Source organism: Coptis chinensis, chromosome 1 (assembly GCF_015680905.1).
Source record: "Coptis chinensis isolate HL-2020 chromosome 1, ASM1568090v1, whole genome shotgun sequence".
In the NCBI taxonomy this organism is placed as follows: domain Eukaryota; kingdom Viridiplantae; phylum Streptophyta; class Magnoliopsida; order Ranunculales; family Ranunculaceae; genus Coptis; species Coptis chinensis.
The window spans coordinates 73,661,228-73,687,134 of NC_141456.1; the positions used below are offsets into that span (position 1 = coordinate 73,661,228).

General features: G+C 37.0%; 1 protein-coding gene and 1 pseudogene across 2 annotated transcripts; both read right to left on the reverse strand.

Moving 5' to 3' along the window:
- Positions 1-770: 770 nt before the first annotated feature.
- LOC147525166 (endo-1,4-beta-xylanase 5-like) lies at positions 771-14,433 on the reverse strand. The gene is made up of 6 exons (XM_086578453.1): positions 14,379-14,433; positions 11,882-11,919; positions 11,551-11,773; positions 11,258-11,421; positions 10,859-10,987; positions 771-845 (listed from the first exon to the last, which is right to left on the reverse strand). Exons 1-6 carry the CDS (start codon positions 14,431-14,433, stop codon positions 771-773), a joined length of 684 nt encoding a protein of 227 aa, XP_086434579.1.
- Positions 14,434-19,468: 5,035 nt separating this feature from the next.
- Positions 19,469-22,423, reverse strand: LOC147525167 (endo-1,4-beta-xylanase 5-like; annotated as a pseudogene). Its single transcript, XR_015205404.1, has 5 exons — positions 22,192-22,423; positions 21,881-22,082; positions 21,389-21,485; positions 20,491-21,276; positions 19,469-19,870 (listed from the first exon to the last, which is right to left on the reverse strand). The product of XR_015205404.1 is annotated as an endo-1,4-beta-xylanase 5-like (transcript).
- Between the last annotated feature and the right edge of the window lie 3,484 nt (positions 22,424-25,907).

Sequence of the window (25,907 nt, forward strand, 5' to 3'; positions counted from 1 at the left end):
GCCAATGCTAAAATAGTCTTCCTTAGTTAGAAGAGTCGGTGCTCTTGAGCTAGAAAAGGAGACAAAATCTCAAGCCTGCTAATAATGTTGAGACTCTAGTTGTCTTTTGTCGCGATAGTCTTGATCATGTTATTGATAATCGCTCGCGGATCGCGACAAGTCAATGCCTTTAACACATACCGTAACCCAAGCAATAACTCCTTTTCTAATAATAGTTATAACCCGCGGTGGCGAATAACCCTAACTTGTCTTGGTCTAAAGGTATACACCGTGGAGGCCCCGCGGGTAACTCAAACCCAATACCACAAGAGATGCACCTCAACCACCTAAACTTTCACCTATAGAAGAAGCCATCGCTCAATTATCACAAAACGCCATGAAATTTCGTGCAACAACCCAACAGCTTTATGCAAGCCACCAACTTGCTACTCAAGATAATGCTCAAGCCATTAGGAAGATTGAAGTCACCATAGTCAAATTGCTAATACTTTGAATGAAAGGGACAAGCGGTAAATTTCCTAGTCAACCAAGATAGCTAATCCAAATGGTCAACATGAGGTAGGCTCTAACTCGAGCCAAGCGGCACCACCATGAGCAAGTAAAGTCGATTGCTACGCTTTAGAGAGTGGTAAACATGTCGATAATAAGGTCAGATGCCTAGGGGTAGAGGTTAGGTCCGATTTAGAGAACGGAAAGTAAGGAGAGTGATATTAGTGGTCCGCGATGCTAAAATGGAAGCTTATCTAGCAACCTTCTATTCCCCGTAGAGTCTAGTCCTGTGCCACATTATATACCAAAAGCTCCTTTTCCTCAAAGATTGGTTCAAGTAACAAAAGGAATACAATCTAATGAAATTTTGATGTTTTAAAAAGGTTCATATAAATATTCCATTTCGAAGCTATTAAGCAAGTTCCCCGCCATGCCAAGTTCTTAAAGGATTTGTGTAATCGCGGAAAACGTAAAGATGCATGTACGTAAGAGAGCTTTTCTTACGAGCAAGTAAGCTCAATCATTCAATACAAAACTCCACCTAAGTTTAAAGATCCGTTGTCCACCCATTTCATGTGTTTATAGAAGTCATAGGTTAGAGCAAGCTTTAGTTGATTTGGGGGGAGCGAGTGTGAATTTACTTCCTTATTCCGCTTTACGGCAATTAGGATTGGGAGAAGCTTAAGTCCACTCCAATAACATTACAACTTTACCGATAGATCCGTTAAAAATCCCTCGTGGTGTTATTGAAGATGTCTTGATTCAAGTAGATAAATTTTATTTTCCAAAATGACTTTGTGGTTCTTGATACTCAACCCGTCCCAAAATTCTAAAGGAAATATTCCCCGTGATTCTTGGTGGTAGACCATTTAAAAGCTACCCAATGCCATTATAAATTGTAGGAATGGTGTCATGAAAGTTTCTTTTCGTAATATGACCGTCGAGCTTAATGTTTTTGATGTGAAAGCAAACAACTTGGAGAGTTAGAGAATATATATGAGGTTAATATGGTCGAGAGATCGCTAGCAAACAATTAAGCACTAATAATGACGCTTAGTTCGATTTTGATGATGATTTTTGGTTATCCGATAGTGATGATGATGATGTACTAAAAGCGGTAGTGCATACTCTATCCGATGAACTCTCTTGATAGTACTCTTCGAGGTTAACTCTTCATGTCCTAATTCCATCGTCCTCTCTAGTACTTCCACTCCATGTTTTGACCCTAAATCGGTTTGTTGTAGTGAATGACTTTCATGAGAAAGTTGCTAAGGATTATTTTGAGTTGTTAGATAAAAATAAACAATTACTTGAGGAAAATGAGAAGTTAATGCGACCGGATGCTATCTCTCGAGAGTGAAAACATTGTTTTGAGTTCCAAAGCTAATGAGTTTATGATATTGCTAATAAATTGAAAGTGGAGAATGAAACTCTTAGTGATATGAATAAATCTTTGGAACACGAGTTTGACATGATCAAGGAAAGGCAAAAATGTATTGAACCGATTTTGATCTTTTAAAGAAGAATTTCGACTCGAATGTGACATTTCCAAACCTCGTAATGATGTTGAAATTTTGGATACAATCCCAAGTGTTGGGGGAGTGTTCCAAAGTTGATCACGATAGTCTTATTATTTGTTCTAAGTCACCCATCTTCTTTAGAACGTGTCTCAACCATCGCGACCTTCCACTACTCATATGAACGCCCCAGCCTCTTTGTTGTTTGTTATTATTGTGGTGGTGAAGCGGCATATTAAAGATCACCGCCGGGTTAGAAAACGAGCATTTCAGCTTTGGTATAAAGCTAATACTAGTGTAAACCGTGGTAACTCGCGGAACCAAGTTCCACAATTAGGTATTTCACCTCATGACCATCCTAGTAAGTTTGTCACATCTAATTCGCCTCCTAACTCTTTTATTTAGAATCACTTATAGTCTACCTATGACTCATACTAAGAAAAGAAAAGTAAGATTTAAACAAAAACGCACCCTCTAGACACTTTCCAACCAATGTACGCATCTTGTTTTGGGTGAGAAAAGATGACTTGAAAGTGTTGTCGATTTTCGCGAAGATCTCACGGCATTTTCACTATTTGTTAAGTGCATTGTCCCATGTTAAATTTATATAAATTGAACTGCGTTCGATCTTTTGCATATCTTATTAGGTGATACATGGTATGTTTAAGTGTTGTTTTGCACAAGTTTGGGGGTTTTTCGTTAAATTGAACTTCACATGATCTTTGCTTGAGATTGGAATACTTGACTATTATCCGGGTTGAAATCAACATATATCCGATGAAGTTACGACAGTTTTATATTTATGAAATGTCGAAAATACAAAGGAGACTCACGAATTTTTTCATTTTAGGCGTTCATTTTGTGTTTAATTGGTAGACAAAATGCTAATCTAAGAATTGGGTGTCGCGAAGCATTCATCCGCTAGAGAAGTTAACCAGTAGCGTTTATGGGAGGCAACCCATGTTTTATTTTTGTTGAGTCTTTTGTGCACGCGTATCATGCATTCCACTCTAGCACCTTTTCTCTCTTTTTGGAGACGCGGTAACTCTATGGGGTGAGATCGTGACACATTTTAGTCATTGTAGTAACTTGGTTCCTCTTTATATTATCATTGTTATATCTTTTTGAGGTACTAATTTCTACAGCGGCTTAAAGATATTATTTTTCGCTTTTGGAAGCTCTTTGGTAACCTCTTTCCTTATATACTTTTACTTGTCCATGTTATCTTTTAAATTACGATCTATGTTAACATTGAGGACAATGTCTATATAAAGTTTGGGGGGTGGGAACTAAATGTTTGTTTAGCTTAAAAATAAATATGTCCAACATGGTATAATTAATGGTGATTTTCTATGAAAAAAAAAAAAAAAAAAAAAAAAAAAAAAAAAATGATTTCTAAAGCCACTGATTTTCAAGGAATCCATGAAGTTAAGAGTCACTTTTGAAGTCATTGTTGCTTTTAGACTATTTTCTACCTCTAGAAATAGATTTTGTTGATGAAAGTCTAAGCCAAAGTGGAATATGCACTATTAGCCACCTGATACATGTCAAATTGAAGAGTAATTTAATCTCCTAGTGAACTAGAAGAGGAATATGGAGACTTAACCCGTGAGACTTGAGCCTTTGAATTTCTTGGAGAGATTTTACGTAAATTCGGAGTCCAAGTTGACTCAATCATCCTTCTATGCTTAAATTAAGTTTGATGGTCTCATTTTTTCTTATTTTGATCGATCACGGTCGACATCAACCGGGAGATAGCCATTAGGTCTTGTAGTCTATTCAAAGTTCGAATATCATAATCGATAAGTCAAGTAGTGAACCAATTAGCCTTTATTTATCCCACCTAGTAGGATCATCATGTTCACCCCTTTTGAGCCTTATATTAAGTTTTTTTTTTTTCTCAAACCAACTATACTTAACCCAACTCCAGATAAGGAGTGTAAACCCATATTATTGGCCTTTACCCATATTTCCTCGGTGAATTTCTAAAAAGACTAAGGAGAAAAACTAGAAGAAAGAAGATTCGGAAGGAAAATTTTACCAAAATCAAATGAAAAAAATCATTCCTTTTGCTCAAAGTAATTCAATAGAAAAGAAAAAAAAAAATATATATATATATGAAAAAAAAAAAAAAAAAAAAAATGAAATCATCGAGCGTAAGTATGAGAAAAGTCAAGTAATGTGATCTACAAAGTGAAGAAATTTTCCATGAAGATCAAGTACAAGATGGTCTTTAGTTTATTCTCGAAATTTTTGATTCCTTTTACCATTTTTCTTGTCAACCTATCCTAAGCCCCGCCTTAATACCCGCACTTATCACAAAAGTATGATATGAAGCTGTAGAATAGGTGAGAGGATGCTAAAGTGAAGGACCCGACACTTCACATGTGATTGATGTTCTTTCCATGAGACTAATTTGTTTTTGAAATTTCACAAGTCCGGCTTTTCCGCTAATGTGTGGGATGTTCTATTATTTTACTCATTTCCCCTCGCATACGAGGTAAAATTGAAAACTTATCTAAAAGAGAGATTTTCTTGTGAGTGTATGAAATGGTGAGGATCGAGGTTGATATATTCTTTGGATAGTAAGTTAGAACTCCGCTATTTGGATAGGAGATTGTATTAGTTTGGCTAAACACACACACGCTTTGGTTTTGGAAAGTAGTCAATGATTTCTATCTTTGGAAGTAGTGATGCGTCTTGATAATGATGATGTAAATTGTGGTGATTAATAATTTTTTTAACTTGTTTATCGGGTTGGCAAAAAGTTTTTTTATCTCCGAAAATTATATCACCATTTGTTATATGCTATGTTAATGTTTGTGGGTACCGCTTCAAAACCCTCACGAGACTAAACTCGTCCACTAGGGGTAACCTAGGGGTTTAAAAGGCTTTGTTACACATGCTAAGTGTAATCGTGATTCCTACGAAAGTGAAGTTAAATTTTTTTTTTGTTATTAGTTTAGTTTTGCTTTCGAGGACTAGCAAAATGTAAGTTTGGGGTTTTGATAAAGCATTATAAATGTTATATATTTACGCCAATTTTATATTAGTTAGTTCGCTTAATTTATTCGCTTGATGTAGTTAGTGTATTTTTGGTGGTTTTTACAGAATTGAGTTATTGATAAAACCAGCCAAACTATCGAGATTCTAGGATATTATTGTGCGAACTTGTGGTTAGATTGATCCTCGGCGCTAGTTGTTCAGTTCAATGGAGGTGCCCCCGTGATATTGGAATATACCGCTTATGTAATGAATGAGAATTGAGGCGCTATTGATTTGGACTTGGTACCTTAGCACCTGATCATCAGTAGAGAAACAAGGCCAGAGACTATGGATATGAATATTGGTAAATGCACGTGAAGAATACAAACTTGCAAGCTATGGGCCAACTTTTCTTAAACCTTATTAAACCTCGTATCACAAGGTAACCTTACCTATATTTTAAACCTCGTATCACAAGGTTTATTTTTATCCTTGAATTTCTTTCTCCTAGACCGGCCATGTGGGATGGAGTCAAAATAAAGGGTTATAAAACCGCACCCATCAAGTGCTGAATTTCGGTATGCCTGATTAATACTCAAAAAATCCGGTACCCACTAACAAATAGCCACACCATTTCCTATCCATCCAAGAAGCACTATAACAAGTCTTATATTTCCTTCTCCAATTCAAATTCGCAAGAACAGAGAAACCAATCCTCTAATTTCGGCGATTCAAAATCAGCAACCGAACCAATCAAAACTCCCAACCGACCGAACCGAACCTTCTAATCACCCATGGGCTTAAACAACTATTTCCCTTTTTATAGAAAAAAACAGTATCCAATTCATGAAGGAAGACGTGAGCAGGTCGATCTTTTGATTTCCAATTCGGTTTCGGTTCACGAACCTCGACCAATTAGATACTTCTAATCGAAATCAAACACTGCCCCTCAAGGATCCAATATATATAGAGAAGAGAGAAACAGAGAGGGGCTCCGCAACACGTAAAAACGTAACACCATATCTTTGGAGAGCACCGCATCGAAGTGGAGAAGACGACACCGGCCTTTGGACTACGGTTTTGCAATGATTAATTCTTCTTTTGATTTCGCTTTTCCATTCATTATTATGTACAAACTAAACTAAAGTCTAGGATGTATTGAAGCCTTAGGCTAATGTTTGTGTTTCTTTGGGATTAATTTCGATGATTTCCAAATGGTTTAATATTGTTATATTCTTCTAAGTTCAAGGATTTGATAGCAAGAATTTATCTTTCATATAGTATGTCATGCATGCAATATAGTTCGATATTCGCCGCTATTGATTAAGTCCGCTTTTAACCGCTTTGTACCGAAGTTTAGATATTACTCGTACCGTAAAAGAAAAGAAAGTAATCTTTTAAATTTGATCATTAGTCTTTAACTTTTAGAAGATACATGTTTAGTTAAGATTATCACGATCATATCCTCGAGAAAGCAAGGGTTACTTTTCCCTCGCATACTCAGATAAATCTGAACATTAAAATTACTCTTAGAAATATAAACGTAAGTCTACTGTGGATTCAATAGTCCTAGAATTCTCTATCAATTTCTCAAGTTAATTTATTTCCTTCAGAGTAATTAGTTAATTTTAGTAGAAGTAAATTCCAAATTTCTATAAAACAACATTGTCGAATTAGGTTAGGTAATATTTTAGCACTCGCTTGTCCGGGTAGCAATCCCCGGGGGATCGACCCGCTTGTCGCAACTATTTTCAACGATAGTCGTAAACTTGCGGTTTAATTAGGGTTAGATTAGTCTATTAATTTAGACCGACTAATTTCCTATCATGTCTCACAAATCGACGCCTTGGACTATTTTAAAAGTATAAGAACCTTGTTGAGAATCAACTTGATAGACAATAAAGGCCTTCGAAATCGCATCACGGACGTGAGTATCTTTTCGATGAGTTTAAAGAACTCGTGAAAATCGGGGGCATAGCTAGACACCTAACTATTCCGTATACCCCTCGCCAGAATGGTGTCTCCGGAGAAGGAATAGAACCCCTGCTGGAAATGGTTAGATCTATGATGGCTCAGGGCTAATTTGCCCATCTCATTTTGGGGTGATGCATTGTTAACGGTCAAGACATTCTTAACCTAGTTCCTTCCAAATCATTTGACAAAACACCCTATGAACTATGGACCGGTAGACAACCCGCTTTTGAACTACCTTAGACCATGGGGGTGTGTACTTTGTCACTTCTCAAAATCGAAATTTGGGAAGTTGAAAGCTCCCGGAAAGAAGTGTGTCTTTATAAGATACGATGAGACTTCTAAGGGTATGTCTTCCTAGGGGAGGATACTCGAGGGGATGTCACGAAATGGGCTAACGTAACGCCGATTCTTAGAGGATCAATACCCAAACGAGGGGTGAGGTTGATAAGGATATACAACTTTACTCAGTGGCAGACAACCTTATAGATGCCGATGAACAAGGCTAATATGAAACTTTCATCAACCTTGATTCCAGTTGACAATGGCATCGTCAATCGATGATCAATCCCAACCTCGTAAGAGTGTTAGAGGGACATATCCCCAAACGCCGGTTTGAGATTGAAGGGGAGATAAATATGACCAATGCACTTATAGAAATATCCGATGAACCTAAAACGCTCAAGGAGGCTATTTTCGGGTCCAATACAAGTAAGTGGATAGAAGCTATGAAGGAAGAATTGAGTCGATGAAGAAAAACAAAGTATGGGACTTAGTTGATCTACCTCCAAACAGAGATCTATCGGGAACAAAGTGGGTTCTCAAGATCAAGAAAAATGTGGAAGGGAACATAGACAAATTCAAAGCCGGGCTTGTTGCAAAAGGTTACACCCAAAAGAAGGAATAGACTATGAGGACACCTTCTCACCAAGAGTGAGATTTGCCTCCATAGGTCTCCTCTTGTCAATGGTTGCCCACTTAGATTTAGATCGAGCTTTACCAGATAGATGTCAAAACTGCTTTTCTCAATGGAGAATTGCAAGAGGAAATCTATATGGATCAACCCACTGGTTTTTCAATCAAGGGTTAGGAACACAAAGTGTGTAAACCTAACAAATCCATATATGGTTTAAAACAGTTCTAGACAAAATGAATCTGAGATTCCATGAAGCTATGCTTCAAGACAAATTCGAAATGGTAAATGAGGACCATTGTGGTATATGTCAAGACATCTATTAATGATTTTGTGATTCTATCTCTATATGTGGATGACATTTTGTTAGCAAAATAACAATAAGGCATTGATAAATTCCACTAAGGAGTGGTTGTCATTAAATTTCAAAATGAAGGACATGGGTGAAGCTAGTTATGTCTTAGGAGTTAAAATAACTTCGGGATCGCCCAAACGCTTTGTTATCTTTGTCTCAAGAGACATATGTCAAGAAGGTTTTGGAAAAGATTCAACATGATCAATGTAAGCAAGTGGATCTCCCAAGAAGTCTAGGAGAGTCTTTGAGTTCTAAAATGTCTCCCAAGAATCCTACAAACTCAAAGGCTATGAAAAATGTACCATACTCAAGCGCAAATGTTCTTTATGTATGCAATGTTGTGTACAAGGCCGACATCCGCTATGCAATTGGGTTAGTATCAAGGTTTCAAACAAATCCTCGGTCGCATTAATCGAAGGTCGTGTAAAGATAATGAGGTATCTAAAAGGCACCGCGGGACTACTCACTTGTCTACCAAGGGAAAGATCTTAAGTTTGATTGAGGTACTCCGATGCCGACCGGCCGGAGACCTTGATGAGAGGAAGTCAACTTCGGATATACCTACATAATGAATGGAGGTGCTATATCCCTCGAGCAAAGAAGAAGCAAACTTCCATAGCACTTTCAACTATGGAAGCCGAAAGTATATTGCATGTTGCTCCGCCACCACGGAGAGGCCGCGGTGGCTCGTGACGATTCATCAAACACTTGTCGTTGTTCTCAAGAGTCACTTTGAACTAGTTCACATTTGATCGACAAAGATGGCTACTCTTGCATATGCTAAAGATCCAAAGTACCATGGAAGAACCAAGCATATAGAGTTAAAGTACCACTATGTATGACAAATGATATCGGGTAAGAAAGTGGTTCTACAACATATATCCACCGATCGATGGTTCGCATGATCCACCGACCAAACCTATTCCAAAGGAACTCTTCCTTGCACATGTAAAAATGCTTGGGTTAAAGAGGATGTGATTATGCTAAGAACACTTTGATGGTTTAATGAATAAACGCGCATTCTTTTCCGGATCGATTGCATTCTCATTATAATCGCTTTATCATCTCATATGTATGTCAAGAGGGTTGACCGGTTCACTCACATGAACAAATACTTCCATTTTAAACAATGGGGAGTTTAGCTTGACAAGTCACTAAACCTTATAGGAAGGGTGGACCTAGTCTTAGTCATGCCCCTTCTTATAATTGGATAAGAAGAAACAGCTTCATAGGGAAGATTCGCCTAAACCTACAAACGGTTGTTGCCAGAAGGGAACAAAAGTATCATTGAATTGTCATTAGGGATGACAACACTTGCATGGTATGAGTGGACATACAGATATCTATTATTGAGTAAACAAATTAGATACTCTTTGCCATGACATGTTTTCACACAACATGTGTATAGTTGACCACCCGAGAGCAAGAAAATAAATATCCCTAAAATTTTGGCGTAGGAGCTCTATTGATATATTTTTGTTTAAAACATATCGAATGGTACCCTCCTTGAACTTTTGACCTTGTCAAGAAAATAAGAGGACTACTCGTAACTTTGGTTTGCTCCCCACAAGCTCTTACTAAAAGGTCGAGTGGATGCATACCGAAGTTGGTAGAACTCGACGACAATGACTTGTGTGCAAAGCGGTAAAAGAACCGGCGGTTTATCACACAATCACCGATTCTACCCGCCGGAACAATTGATGATAATTGTGAATCATGTGATACATTTTTGACTTTATGGTGTGGACTCATAGGGATGAGTGCTATTTGTCAAAGTGATGAAACAAACAGATCTTGGGGTATACACACACTCTCCGGATATTAGGTTTTCGGATTCGTCTTCTTTAAGATCACTTTCATGGTAGATCACTGTGTCGTGCTTTTCATTGCGACTTGCTACTTCACGAGATATCATGATACGTGTGCTAGGGTCACACGAATCATTTGCCGTGGTGAGACACACAAAATGGCTAAGCATTCTACTTAAATGCTTCTCTTAGAAATCTTCTTCGCCGTTGGCGAGTGGGAGATGTTGGAAATAAGGTCGATAAACTTCACCGGGATAAAGATAAACCATCGATAAGGATAACCATCCGATATGGGATGAGTGTAGGACTCTATCCTATCTGATATTAGATGAGTATATGATTTTATCCTGTCTGATATTAGATGAGTATAGGACTCTATCCTATCCAATATTGAGGAGGTGGGAGAACTCTATAAATAGACCCCCCCACCCCTCACATATTGATCATCCCAAAAACAACAAGAAAAGCTCTCTCTCCTTTAATGGTGGCCTCCAATATTTTCTAAAGAAGAAGCCAGTAATTTGTGGAGATTCCATTGGTGGTAACCTCCCTAGCCATTGTCAGTTTTTGGTTCTTGGTTCGTGAACAAAGGTTGCTTCTCGCTCGGGTCGAACTCGACTTCAAAGAAAGTTGAGAAAAAGAAGATCTTGAGTGTGCCAAGAACATCATCTTCTCCTGTAGATCAAAGTTTGAAACTTCAAATTGAAAGCTGTGACCAAGGTACGATCTTTTGTTTCCGCTGCGCTATTTCATGCATGTGATATAGTGTAATTATACATATCGTAGGAATCATGCATGAGATATCGGTTAAAAACTCTACAGTATATTTGTAAGCTTTTATGTGTTTTACCTTCTCGATGCTTTGATCTTGGTGTGATCTCCATTGCTCCTTGGTGAACGGCTGTAACGAGACATTATCTGCCCATATCTCCACACGAGTGTTGTTGCTCTAAATAAATAGACCGAGGTGTCAAAAATAGTATCACAACTAAGCTTCTTCAGAGGGTATGCGAAATTATATAAGTACTTGCTATTGAATAATAAGAAACCATTTTACGGACAGACGAGGTTATGTGAAAATAAAGTATGAGGAAAATGAATCCAATTAATCCATTAACGACATACAATCAAATTTGTTTATCTCAACAGTCATGGAAGCACTTGTTGAAGTTCAAAATACAAATGTTAATGTAATTGCAGGATGAAAGTTATGATGTACCTCAAAGTAAAGTTCAGCAGGACCTGAGGAATCAACCGTAAGGCCCCCTTTAAGCATAGACCAGCAGCCTGACTCGGCGAAAACTGTACCTGCAGTTCTATAGCCCTTTCTTGTTTTAACTTTAGCACTTACTAGCTCTTTTCCCTCGCTTACTTGAATCCAAGCTGAAACAAGAATAGTTTTTATCAGGTCGTAAAACTCTGCCCTCAAAAAGGAAAAAAAAAAAAAAAGTCCTATGAGGCCTTGCCTATATATTAATTGGATTGATTTCATTTTATTCGTATAATAATTACCAGATAAAGTATAAATATTTTCCTTCTGCATGTAAAGCTTCTGCGAGAAACTGTCGTAAGGATTGTATCTAGTATGAGCAACAGCAAAAGTGTTGCCTTCTTTTGAGTTCCTCTTTTCAATCTTCCCATGCCCAAATATAGACCAGCCCACCAAGCCATTATTGAATTCTGGATTATTTATGATACCTCCTTCATATTGAGGCTTTAAAGGTTCTGCTAAGCACTGTAGAAAGTGACAAATCAAATGAAAATGTCAATCAAATTTAGAAGATTTTGTTTTTGGCAATGTGAATATAATTAGTAACAAGAAACGGGGTTGAAGAAAGCCTGCCTCTATGGTTGCTGAATAATCATATGATAAACACTCAACTGCTAACCAAGGCCCAAAATATCGATATCGATAAATATATCGGTGTATATCGGTTTTTTTTTTGTGACCAGTTCAAACTATTTAAAATATTGGAAATATAATATCAGAAATATATTGGAAATATCGGATTTATATTAAAAAATTGTCAAAAAGTCAAACGATATATATCGTAAATATCGGAGATATCGATTATATCGGCGATATAAAGTTTTATATTGGAAATTCTAATCAAGAAATTGGGCTAGAGAGTCTCATTTAAAAAAAAACAACTCTAAAGCCCTATCCATAATTTTTTTGGGTTTTAATACCCCTACATTGTTTTTATTTGCCATAAGTGTTTTTTTATAGAAAATCTTTAGAATCTAAGCTTTTGACTCGAGACTAGGTGCCACCTGTTATTTTTTAATATAAATTATTCTCTTTTTCACCCTTCCAAAATAACTATTTGTAGATAAGATAACTACCAGAATAAAGATTGAATAAGATAACTACTTTTAGATAAGATAACTACTAGAACAAAAAGAGTAGATTTTGGGTTTGAATAGAATTTAGCAAAAAGTACGTGTATTGCTCCAAAAGTTAAATTTGACACTACTACCTGTTTTCATCCGAATGTGGACGTTATAAACTTATACATTTTAAAATGCAGATGCACCATGTTATAAACTTATATATTTTAAAATGCAGATGCACCACGTTATAAACTTATATATTTTAAAATGCAGATGCACCACGTTATAAACCTATATATTTTAAAATGCATACACACCACGATTTTAAAATACGATACAAAAATGCATTTGATTATTTATTTTGTGGGTTTGATTAACTACTATTAAATGAAACGGGTTGGTTTAGAGTTTATTGTTTATAAATTTAGAATATAGGGATTAGGGTTTAGTGTCTTAAGGTTTAGGGTTTAGGTTTAGGGTCTAGTTTATAGGGGTTAGGGTTTAGTGTCTTAAGGTTTAGGGTTTAGGCTTAGGGTCTAGTTTATAAAGATTTTGGATTTAATGTCTAGTGGTTTGGAGTTTAGACTTAACGACTAGTGTCAAATGCCTCCACAAAATATTGGAGACATAATATTTTTAGTTTTTTCATTACCGAAAAGCTAGTCTGCAGGGTGTACTCACCAGATAAAGCATATGGGCCACTCATATAGGCACAAAGTAATGGTGTATTGCAAAGAAAGAAGTATTGTCCAAGGGCTCTCATTCCTGCAAGACTCATACACTCGATGCACCCTAGATGCCCTTTTTTCATTATATGCATTTTTAAATGTGAAGGCAGTGTTATAAGTGAATTTTTGTGTGAAATTTAATTTTTTATTTTGTATCCCACTATATTACTCGGTAGATAGTCGGTTATGTTTGTTTCCAAGTGAAGATATTTTCGTCTATTCTTGGTAAAGTTGGATAACAGGTGGTTAGTTCCATATTCTGGTCAAATTGGGGTATTAAATTCTAAACAAATTTAAGAGGAGTCTTAGGACTACTAAATATTTATAACTAAGTCCTCTAGACTAATTTTCTGAAATTCTAATATATATCAGGAAAAAAAGAATTCTATATTCGGTGGATATATATCGGAAATATCGATATCGGTGTACCAAAATACCAATATATATCGGATATATCGGCGATATTTTGGTCCATGCCTGTAACAAAAAGATATACGTTGAAATATGACTGTTTGATCCATTGTAACTGGGCCCATGGGTTTGGCCCATACTTTCTTACAAATAGAAACGTTGTAGCATTGCAGGATGCTAGGATGGTTATTAACGGACCAAGTCCGAACCCAAAGCCCAATTTCATAATATTTCGAATCATTAATTCATTTTGGGGTGCAGGAGGAACTGAGGATCGGATTTACACTTGCTTCCTGAAAATACTCACTGACGAGTAACGTGTTTCCGACTGGATTCCATGTGATGAAGCAAACTCAAATGTATTAGGGTAACACACTTTTACAATTATAATTCAATTTTCTCTTTTGGTGCAGATGAGCCATTTCAAGGGTACTCTTTTCCCATGCATGTGTGTGTGGTTGAGGGTCCAAAACTCAGTAGTGTTGCCCAGAGGAGTTTTCACTAGTGTAAATATTATAAAACCCAATGGGACTGCAAAAATATAATGGACTTGGAGCATAGTTTCTAAGAGACAGGCTGCTATGACGAATGGTGATGTTTTCAGACCACCGGCCAAGTACACGTACATATAAACTGCAACGTCACTGCTTATTAGGCCGGTAGACCAAACTAAAAACGAGTCTTCGATCATGGAAGTGATACTTGCGCGATTTAGAGGTGATAGAACTTTTTCAAAGAGACTAAAAAATTAAAAATCCTTTGGGCTAACAATGCAACATATAGAAACCTATGCGTTGGGTCTTAGAATCTTAGACTCTTAATTATTTCATCAGTATGCTATTGTGGCACACTGGCACATATACATACCTGCAAATAGAAGACCAAGAAGTAAAAGCATGTAACTTGCATGACCAAATTTCATCCTCAAGAGTAAGAAGAGACAAAAGAATTAGCTAGTGGACGAGCTGAGCAAACAAATTTGTTGCTTGAGCAAGTTTGTATCTTGAAATAGTCCACTGTATACAGGGCTGTCCCTGAGTTTTCAATGGCCTTGTGCAAACGGCAAAATGTGGCCCTCTTCCAGTCTTCCATCAACACAAATTGGATCATCGAAATATTTCCCTTCTCGCATTTTTGGCTGCAAAATCATCAATAAAGCTTTCAAAGTTAATTTTATTTAAAAATTCATTTTCAATAGATATTAACGCTAGCCCATTTAGACTTTCTTGTGACATAGTCGATCTAAGGTATGATTTCAATAATTTTAATTTAAAAAAAAAAAAAAAGTGCATAATGCTTACAAGACAGTAATGGGAACAATCAAAAAAATTCTATAAGCTATGAATGCATTAGGAAACAATCATGTCGTTTCAAGAAATCAAGTTAGGTGAATAATATTAGACTAGATTATTTTGGAATGAAATTGAGTTATTGAAAAAATATTTAAGAAAAGGAAAAATTGATTTTAATCTCTAATTTACTTGAAAAATAATCAAAATTTAGGTGAATAAGTAATTGAGATTGATCGAAATGAAAATTAATACAAATCCACAATTGTAAAGAAAGAAATTATTGAGAATGAGAAGATACTAGATGGTCATAAGGTGAATGAAGGGGTTTTTTTTTTACTATTTCTTTTTGTATTTGAGTAATTGAGGACAACTCAAACAATTAATTGGAGTGATTTTCCAAAAAAAAAAAACGTTATTAATTAGGAAGAGAGAGATCTAGTCAATGAGAAGATCTCCTAATATATTATATCTATTGTTATTTTCTTTTTTTATGAACATAATTAATGAGGAAAGAGAATATGAGAGAGTCAATTGTTTACTAATGTGAAATTTTCGGTTTTTTGGGTTTTTCATCGATTTGGATTTTTGATTTGCGAAATAAGTCTTTTCCACTAAAACTAGTTTTTTGGGGCCTTATATATTGGGGCCCTGTGTGGTCGCCCACATGCCACCTGCTCAGGGCCGGCCTTGACTGTATATATATATATATATGAAAGAAGTGATTGTGTATTAACTTCAAGGGTTTATTCTTGAAAACCCCCCATTTTATAACATGCTTTTGTGTTTATCCTCCATATTTTGAATCATCACAAAAGTCCCCCACTCCGTCTTGGCCCCGTTCAGAAATCATCTATATTTGCTCTATTGCCTCTCGGCCCAAACCTAACTAACTAAACTAAACAACGACTGGGTGTATAGGATCACCCTCGCCCTCATCTTCTTCCTCAACCACCGAACTAGCAAACCCTAAACACTAAACCACCGACCGCCACCACCAATCGGCCCAAAAATCATTCGAAATTGGTTAGGGTGAAAAACCCAATAACTTTAATTAATAAAAAACTCTAATTCACCACCCGTTAAATCACTCTAGTGAGGTTAATTCTTCTTTTCAACAGTTTTTCATGTCACTGATCAACATGGAAACAAGGTTACTGACAGTCAAACCATCGAATGTAGTTCAACCACCAGTAAGGACAGTGAGGTTTTTATCACTATTATTAGCTTTTAGTGATCCAAAGAGTTGGAAAGCTAGCAGCAGCCTCAACTAGAGCGTTCAATTCTTAGCCAAGCATGTGTCCCAAAGGTTGACGTGTCCCAAACTCATCCCATGGTTTTCAAAACACATCACATTGACCCATCCAAGTTTTTTAAATATGGAAGCCACAAGATACTTGCTCTTGTTGGTGAGGAAGAAGTCCACAAAGAAAGTAGATTGCTCCGCATAAATGAGGCGGCTTCCGGTTGGTGGTGCGGGCTTCTTTTATGAGCTTGAGCCGCCACTCCTCCGTAAGACACCGAGGTCCGACATCTCTTGAGTGCTTTGGGGAACTCCCAATCGAGATCCAAATCCATCAAATCCGTAAGTCATCCAATCTCAATTGTGGAGTCGATGAAGCTCTCTCTTACGTGGTGAAGCTTTGGTAGCCATTGATTCATACTTAGAATTATAATAATTGGGAAATTACTTCCGTGGATCATTACTATGAATCGATTCGATGCCTATGAATCAGTGCCAACAACTATTGAATTTCTCGACAATGATATATGTGGTGAAACTGATCTTGAAGAACTGGGCTGTGGATGTAGATACTACTAATGGCGAGAAGAGGATACTAAAGCGCGATACCAATTAGTGTTTTCCATTGAATTCAATACCCAAAACCATAAAGGGTTAATTGGTGAAACCCAAAACCAAAGAAAGACCCAAAAAAATTCAAGATCGGAGCAACCATGCATGTCATCAACAAATTAAAATCGGTTTGATTTGAGAAATTCAAGTTGTGACATAAAAAAAAAAAAAAGTACTTTAGGTAATAGAGCAAATATGGATGATTTCTAAACGGCCGGGATGGAATGGGAGACTTTTGTGATGATTCAAAATATGGGGGGTAAACACAAAAGCATGTCATAAAATGGGGGGTTTTCACGAATAAACTTTAACTTCAATTCATACGCTTTGAGTCTTTGACATAACAGATTCACGTACTCTTTATTATCAAAGATTTCATTATCTTTGAAAAAAAAAAAGATTTTGTACAGCTGATTAATAATAAACTTGCAAGTAATTCCTAGACTTAAATTGAAACAATGTATTTTCCCAATCTGATTAAGAGTAAACAGAAGTTTTTACCAACCCCTTTATTATGTAGTCAATACACTCTCTAATTTTTTTGCTACAAATCAATATACAGTCTAATTTAGTAGCGTTCATTGACTACTGTACACATATATATCTATTTATTATTGTGTTAATTTGTAATGCCACATTTGTTGTTTTACATACCGGATTTGTGTATTTGTGCTTGAATTATTCGTTATACACATTTGTAAATCGTATACACATGAAAAATTAGAGCTCAATTTTTTAGAATTTTGAAAATTCAAATATTCGAGTGAAACTTTTATAAAATCTGATAAGTGAGTTGCTAACAAATTAAAGCCTATACTGCTATAACGCATAAAATGTTGATAGGTTGGAGTGTTGGACATATTTTTCTTCCAAGCGTTTGGACATATGTTGATAGGTTTTCTTCCAAATTTGCTTCCAAAACTTGAAATTTTACATAAATCCAACTTTAGATGGAAACAAATTTGGTCGCATCACTTGTCTAGTCGCATCTTTGGAAATAAATTTGGGATTTCGGATGCGGATGCGGCACGATAGTCGTAATGTCGCGCGCCACTTATAATGTCGTCCAATTTTTTTTTTTTTTTGACTTTGACCAGCACACCGCGCCATTGTCAATGTCGCGTGGGTTATTTTTATTTTACTTTTTCAATTTGGCGCGATAGTGAGAATGTCGGGTGGGTTTTTTTTCTTAGTTTTTTTTAATTTGGAGCGACAGTACCAATGACGCGTGTAATAGACCCTACGTACAAAATTTGCGTCCGATATTTGTGACCACCTAGAGTTTGTCAAAATTTGTATCTAATTTCTTCAAATTTCGCATTTAAATTTGGAGGTGATTCTAACACCACCTAGAGAGATGCTCTTAGTATTTATTTTTTGATAATATATTTCTTTTCTTAGTAGGTATACCTTCGCATGCACATTTCCAAATACTGATGGCCTGACTGTTTGGGGATGATGATGATGATGGAGTCACAGCCGACAAGAATATCAACTGATGTACCAATTTGGTGTGTGTGTGTGTGTGTTAATCTTCGTACATCTGAACTCTGAATAAAAGACGAGCAAAGATTAACAGGGTGATTGACGAATGATGTGATTTCATTAGCGGTTGTAAATAACCAGACCTCTGGTCTTTGATTTTGGCGATCTTTTTTCCCATAAGTTTGACTTTCCCAACACAAAAACTGAAAGAGGCGATAACAAGGATGACGTATTTCAGCCCCCTCAATTTTATGACACAGTAATTAACTAATTACTAACGCCAATGCCTGTATTTTTCTTAGAACACGATCTTCTAATTTCCTCTATCAAACCTTTGTTTGCGTCTGAAATTTTATACCAATGTCAGTAACTATATATAAAAAATCCTTTCATATTAGGCATCTTCAAAATACTACGATGACTTTGATTTTTTTCAATTGCCACTGAAAATTCAGGGAAATATTGTAATTTTTTCAGTCTTAGGAAATAGAGTACATTTGAAACCTAGGTTTTTGTCTGCGACTATCATTGGATGTGAATACTAGTCTCTCACACTGGCCACATAATTAATTGAAACCTAGGTTTTTTATATGGATCTAGCTATTGAAGAGTAATCAACGAAACTAGTTTTACCGCTTGTTTTTACGATTTTTCTGAAAGCTTCATTCTCTAGTTGCTAAGAATCTTTTATCTAACTCCACATACGGCTTTGCTACTAAAGTTATTTGCTTTTATTCTCAGCCTATTCTATGTGATTTTGGCATTCTTGACAATGAATTAAATGTTTTTTTGGGAAATATTCTAAATTTCCTTTGGCTAAAATCTTCTCTCAAATAGTCACCCTAAAAGCTCAAGGCTTTTTTTTCCCGAAGGTTTGGTGGTGGAAACACCTAGCAATCCCTCCATTCTTAATTTTACGATTCAAACAGGCACAACCAAAATAACCACACTCATCGTTTGGATGTCATCAGTATTATGGAGTCTTATTTGTGACAATAATGTATGCAGATGCAATGGCTATCACATACTTCCACTTTGCAATTTAATTCAATTTTATCTCGCTCTCATCTATTTTCCTTAGCCTCATAGTAATTCTGAGCTTCAAATATTTGAAATACTACTCTTTCTCTAGTAGTTTATGTTACTTTTTTTCTTGACTGGCAAGCATGTTTTAAATGAGATCAATAACTCTTTGATGTTGGCTGGGTTTGAGTCCCAGACCTCTAATATCATCACCCAAAGGTTTTATCGACTTTGCTAGCCGGCACCTGCGAGTTTATGTTACTTTTAAAATAAAAGAACTAGGGAGCTTGAAGAGACAAGAGACCTATCAAAAACTCAGTTACATGTTGAGATTGAAAAGCAACATTAAACTTAATTATATGCCATTTAGTTGTACATGGAGTGTTGTTCCCTGTGTAGATTATGCTTTTGTCACTTTAAAGCTCCGAGCCAAGGATGAATTTGTTGTTGGATGACTTATTTTCACGTCGTAATCCCCATGGAAGAGCGAGGTCTCAAAGAAGCCATTGCTATCTGTTATACCTGCCCATGCGTTTTCCATTCTTGGATTAGCTTGTCAACAACATCACCTTGCGGGAGATTTTTAAAATTGTTGTCAGTCAAACACATCCTCCAACATCCGTTCGGACGCCATGCTGTCCATAATATAATGCCCTGGACTGCAGGGTGGGAGTGTGCTCCCTCAGTATCTCCTCTAAGTAATGTGCCTGTTCACGCCGAAACAGCAACGATTAAATTATGAAAGAATGATATTAGGTGGGTAGTATACATACACTAGTGTATGCCCGTGCTTACGGCCCAGCGAGGATATTTACTGAAAAGACGCATTGACGGGCGCTATGCCCCCTACGCCGGGTGAGCCAGCCCCCAACCCGCTTTTGATGCCTTGACGACTTGTGGTGTGACCCCGTCGTAACGCCCATCAATGCCTCAACACCCCCTACGGTGCTACCCCCGACACTTTATGCCTTCCCCCCAGCCCCCATTCTTGGATTACGGGCTTGTCAATGCTCCACAAGCTCATAGAAAATATTGCTTTGTTGGCCCATAAGCCTGTAGAGAAATAGGCCCATAAACAGACCCAGCAGCTATTGTTGACTTTGTTGGGAGAGAGAGTTTTGAATATTGATTGTTCCATCGAGTTAGATGAACCAGTTTGGAAAAAGGTTAGATCTGCCACGTCATAAGATGGGAGAAAGAGTTATAGCCACCGGATGGGGGCTCTGCGGGCTCCACACTGCTGTGTATTGTTATATAGATGTGAATAGAATAAATCCATAACCAAGCTGCAAGTTCTGAGCTACTTGATATTTGGATAGAGAAGTACCGTGTTTGGGCTTTGATTTACGTCCACTTTGGTAAGCCATATAGGCATCCCAGTTGCAGCAAGAGTATCAATGCCAGATCTCATGTACGGAATGTTGGGTTCTTTGAAATGGCCCTCAAGCCCAATCCCTATGACTTGTGCCTTATTGCCTCCGTATGACTGAATTTCTCTCAACTTCTGAAGATACACAGCAGGTGCTGCCTTTGCATCGCCGCTCGACTCTATGGTACTAAAGTCATTCAAAAACAAGGTTGCCTTGGGATCAAGCTGATGCGTGTTTTGAAAGACAGCTGCCGAAAAATTCTTCCCAAGTTTTTCTTCGAAGAATGAGTGATGTAGTTTCTCGTTAACAACGTCCCAGTGGATAACTTGCCCGGCGTACTTGGAAACAACGGAGTTGACCCGTTGGTCAGCTGCTTGTCTAAGTTCATCAGTTGGAAGTGATTCGACCCACGAGGGCTGATACGTTTGATCATCCCAGAGGATGTTATGGCCTCGAACAACAATTCCATGTTGTTTGGCAAAGTTAAGCATTGCATCTGGAACAGAATAGTCTACCTTGCCTCGTGTGTTTTCATTACTGTACCACTTCATCTCGTTTTCAAAAATAGTCACAGTGAATCTGGAGGTAAACCAGTTCTGGTAGGTTTGATTGTTCAAAATCTCCTTATTTATGGCTGATCCAAATGGGAAAGCTGCCGTGTTTTGTTTGATTGAGACCTTTGCTCCAGCAAGAACTTTGCCTTGAGAGTCGATTGCGTGAATCCTGACCTTTCTCTTCCGTATCTGCAGGACGTTGTAGTCATAATTCATAAACCAATATTATTGTCATACGTACTAGTAGGGGTATTCATGATTGCATTCATAGTAGTCTATTTTATGTTTTTATGTGTTATACCTTCTCGGTATTTTGATCTTGGTGTGATCTCCATTGCTCTTTGGTGAACGGCTGCAGTGAGACACTATCTACCCATATCTCCACACTAGTGTTTTTGCTTTGAAACAGAGACTCAAGTGTCAGAAATTAGAATTCTAACTGCTTATGAAGATAACAATAATTATAATACTGGTATGCATAAATAAGTATCTAATTGCTTGCATCATCAGGAAACAGCTTTTGATAGAATTGGCTGGAGCAACGCGTTTAGATCACCCAATTCCAAACTTTTCGCCAAAAGTCGGCGATGTTGTAATGAAATAAAGTATGCTCTTTCGACAAAATGAATACACTTATACGCGATTATATCCAATTCTTCTGTTATATAAACCATAAACAATGCAGATTATTAAACGCGTAGTCATTGTCACTTGCTTACATTTGGTTGCCGAGCTAATTTATTGACATCGACGGAAGCAGTTTTGTATCCTTTTTAAAGTTCAATATAAAAACTTAAATTTTGCAATAACAGGATTCAAATTATTATGTACCTCAAAATATAATTCAGCAGGCCAGGAGGAATTGACAGTAAGACCACCTTTAAGCATAGACCAGCAGCCTGACTCTGCAACAATTGTACCCACATTTCTGTAGCCCCTTCTTGTTTTAACAATAGCATTTACTGGCTCCTTTCCTTCACTTACTTGAATCCAAGCTGAAAGAAAAGTAGCTTTTGTCAGGAAGGAAAAAATAAATAAATAAAATTTTATGAAGCCTTGTCTATATATGAAATGGATTGAACTCTTTTTCACTTGAATAATTACCAGAGAAGGTGTAATGCTTTCCCTTATGCATGTAAAGCTTCTGCGAGAAACTATCGTAAGAATTGTTTCTTGTATGAGCAACGACAAAAGTGTTGCCTTCTTTTGAGTTCCTCTCTTCGATCTCCCCATCACCAAATTTAGACCAACCATTCAGACCACTGTTGAATCCTTGGTTATTTATAATGCCTCCTTCATATTGAGGTTTTAGAGGTTCTGCTAAGCACTGTGAGAAATGACAATTCAAATAAAAAGGTCATTAGAAGAAGATTCTAACTATTGCAATATGGACTAACAGGATGCAGGTTAAAGAAAGCCTGCCTCTATGGTTGCCGAATGGTCATATGTTAAAGCCTCAATTGCATCACCTGTAAAAGAAAGGAAGCACATTGAAATATATGACACCACTACGACTAGCTCATTTATATATAGTAATTGAGCCCATATGTTGTCCCTGCTCATACTGTAACCAAGGAATTAAATTTCTCTTTCATTTATTGTTTCGATGACCACAAAAAACGAAAATATAGAAATTTTCGCGATGCGAATACATGAAAAAATATATATAATAACAATAATAAATAAATAAATGGCGTATCAATTATTCTTTCAAATTTAAATATCTATACACGTTTATCGAAAAAAAATATCTATACACAAAAAATATCAAAATAAGCTCTTTCTCAAAATTAATAATCTTTTCAAATAGACATATATGATGGTTTTGGGTGATTTTTTTGGTTTGTGCGATCTTGTTCTATTTTTGTCTTTACATGATAAGCTAATTAAGGCCCAAGCCCAATATCTAAACTAGGCCTAAAGCATAATTAAACTCTTAACCACTAACTAATTTGACTTAGCGTCGTAATTATTTTCAAGCCCATTTTAATTTAATTTCCTTTTCTATCCATCAAGATATATAGCGATAACCATTTCATGCATGTAAGTTGTTAACTTCGAACGCAGAAAAGTTCTGCAAATAGAATAGGGGGTATTTCATGATATTCATTTCCCAAAATCTATGTCGGTAGCGGCTTTATGCGTTCGAAGCTGGCACGAGTTAACAACTTACATGCATGAGTGGGTTATCATTATAGCCTACGGTGGGATTGAATGTAGGAGATTAAATTAAGCTGGATGGGCTGAAAAAAAAAATTACGACGCTAAGTCAAATTTGTTAGTGATTAGGAGTTTAAATATGGCTTTAGGCCAAATTTAGACATTTGGGCTTGGGCCTTAATTAGCTAAACAGGTAAAGACAAAAAAAATAGAACAAATCGCACCAAACCAAAAACAAAACAAAATCGCACCAATTTCTCTCAATTTCACAACTATTAAAAACCTATGAGAGAGAAAACCAAATTCTCCCCTTTTCGATCGATTCAATCCAAAAAATTTCGCAACCCATCTCTTGTAAACACTAGAGTCAAGTGTGAAGCTTCAAAATTGATTCGAATTTGCGTCGTATCACAGCGAGGTGAGTTTAATTTCATATTTAGATTCAATTTCGATAGGATTGGGTTGTGTTAACAAAATTAATTGAATGGGGTGGTGATGTATTCGGTAGTAGCTTGTTTGGAAAAGGTAGAGCTTAGCGAATTGGTGGCGAAGAAAGCTTAAGGGGATATCTTTACTGGCTTGGTAAGAATTATTGTTTATTCACTCCATTTTGAGAAATTCATGTTGGTTCTATACCTTGTTTACTGTCATGTTGATTATGGAGTGGAGGAGAAGAAACACCCACCGATTTTATTAATAGAATTAATACGAATTGAAGGGGGTGGAATTTGTTGTAGTTAGAATTGGGATGTGATATGATTGGCGTTGATAAGAGGGTCTGCGCCGCTCGAAATAGCCCAGAGACCGTCGAGTAACAAAGGCTTAAATGGCCCAGTATTGATAGTAGTTATAGGAAAAGATACCTGAAACCAAATTCTTAGCGTCGAAATTCTTCTCGACTTACGTTAGATAAGAATTTTACGTTCGTTCGATAAATTTTAATAACCTACGTGTATATGCTGTTATAGGAGTTAAATAAGAGGGGATTCGGTTAAGCGGGCTTGATTCGGTTAAGTGGGCTTGAGGGGAACGGAGCTTGCTAAGGTAGGAACTTACATACCAATATATAGCATGCTTATTTTCATACATGATTTGATTGTTTTAAATTGGAAAAGATAGTTTGCTTATCAACCATGCATGTATATGTGCTATTCATGTTTTGCAATTGTATTTTTCCTCGATAAAAACTAGAGATATAAATAGCTTTTGTTTGAAAAATTGAGTTTGCGAAATCTGGGTAGCGGGGGATTGTTTTCTTTGTTAAAAGAGCATAACTGGTTTTGGGAAGGGCTCTCGTCTCTTGTCCTCGAAGGAGAGACAGAGATGGATTTTGTAATGTGGGTAAGGGTTACCCGGTTGTTTGTAACTATGTGTGAGGTTCGATTGTTCCATGGATATAGTTCGTATATTTCACGATGATTTCGCGTTTGGGAATCATCGGTTGTCATTTACTATTACTGGCCCGTTTGGGAGTCATAGGTTGTATTTACTCGATTGTTGGAAATCCAGGAACTCACACATACAGGACCAACAGTTTAAAAGGAAAACTAAATATGTAATTATAGTACTTTGAAATAACCGGTAATACGAGTATATAGTACTATTCTTATCACGAGGGGATTTGGAAAAGAATTGGTGAATTCCTATAAAAAAGGAACTGTTGTCACATTTTCGGAGATGGCAGTTCGCTCTAGGATTCCAACTGTGGTGTACACCTTTCGAGGTGGTGGTCCATCTTTAAAGGGATGCATCACAGGATGTAGTCCGGGAATTCATTTTCTACTTTTCTAGATAACCATGCTTGTACGTGTCACGCCAGGTTGTATGGTGCTTAGCTTGTGTGAGGTTACATGTTACCTCGATGAGGTTTGGACGCGAGGAGTGAGAGTTTAGTCCACTCTTGGATGTGTGTCAAAATCCTGAGCAGTCTACAGTCGTCGAACGGTTGACCACCGTAAGTTAGTTGACGTTCGTATGGGGGTCGTGTCACCGAGGCCCACCCGAGCCCTAAAAGCTTTGGGGATTTTGTGTAATGCGAACACAACAACGACATTTCAGCTCCCTACCGGTAAAATCGGGAAAATAACGATGCATGGTTCACAATGGAAAGTCTTGAACCGAGATATGCCCGCGGATCAGGGCCGAAAACCCGTCGTTACCCTCACCATTCTAATAGGATGCAGCGGCCACAATAGCTGTATGATGATTGTGAAAACTCTATTTTGAATATTAACGAAGCATGTCGAAATGATTTCTGCTAGTTAGTGATGTATTATATAGTCACGATATTTGAATATTATTATGGAAACCCTGCATGTTTTAAATGTTTTACTATAAGTAGACTATTTATTGGCTATGTGCGTTTCTACTGGGCATAGTTGTTTTGCTCATCCTACATTAACAATTCAGCCGATCTAGTTGCGGAGGAGACTTTCCCTTCTACCGAGGATGACAGTTATGGGGATTTGGGTGGCTTCCCTTACGCTTGATGAGGATTAAAGTCAATTCATTTTGTCAGATTTAGAGTCTAGTTCATTTTGGTTGTATAGAGAGCTCCGCCATTTTGATGTACTAAACGATGTATTGGAGTAATAGTTACACTTAACCATTTTGTGGTTATGTATATATACATCACGGTTGTGTATGAAGTTGGTTTTATA

Bases quoted from the DNA above. Each gene is read 5' to 3' on its own strand.
- LOC147525166 (XM_086578453.1), bottom strand. From the start codon at position 14,433: ATGAAATTTGGTCATGCAAGTTACATGCTTTTACTTCTTGGTCTTCTA. The intron at 11,920-14,378 runs GTATGTATATGT...CTTGGTTAGCAG, and splicing joins TCTTGGTCTTCTATTTGCAG to TTGAGTGTTTATCATATGAT. The intron at 11,422-11,550 runs GTAATTATTATA...TTCTTGTTTCAG, and splicing joins AAATATTTATACTTTATCTG to CTTGGATTCAAGTAAGCGAG.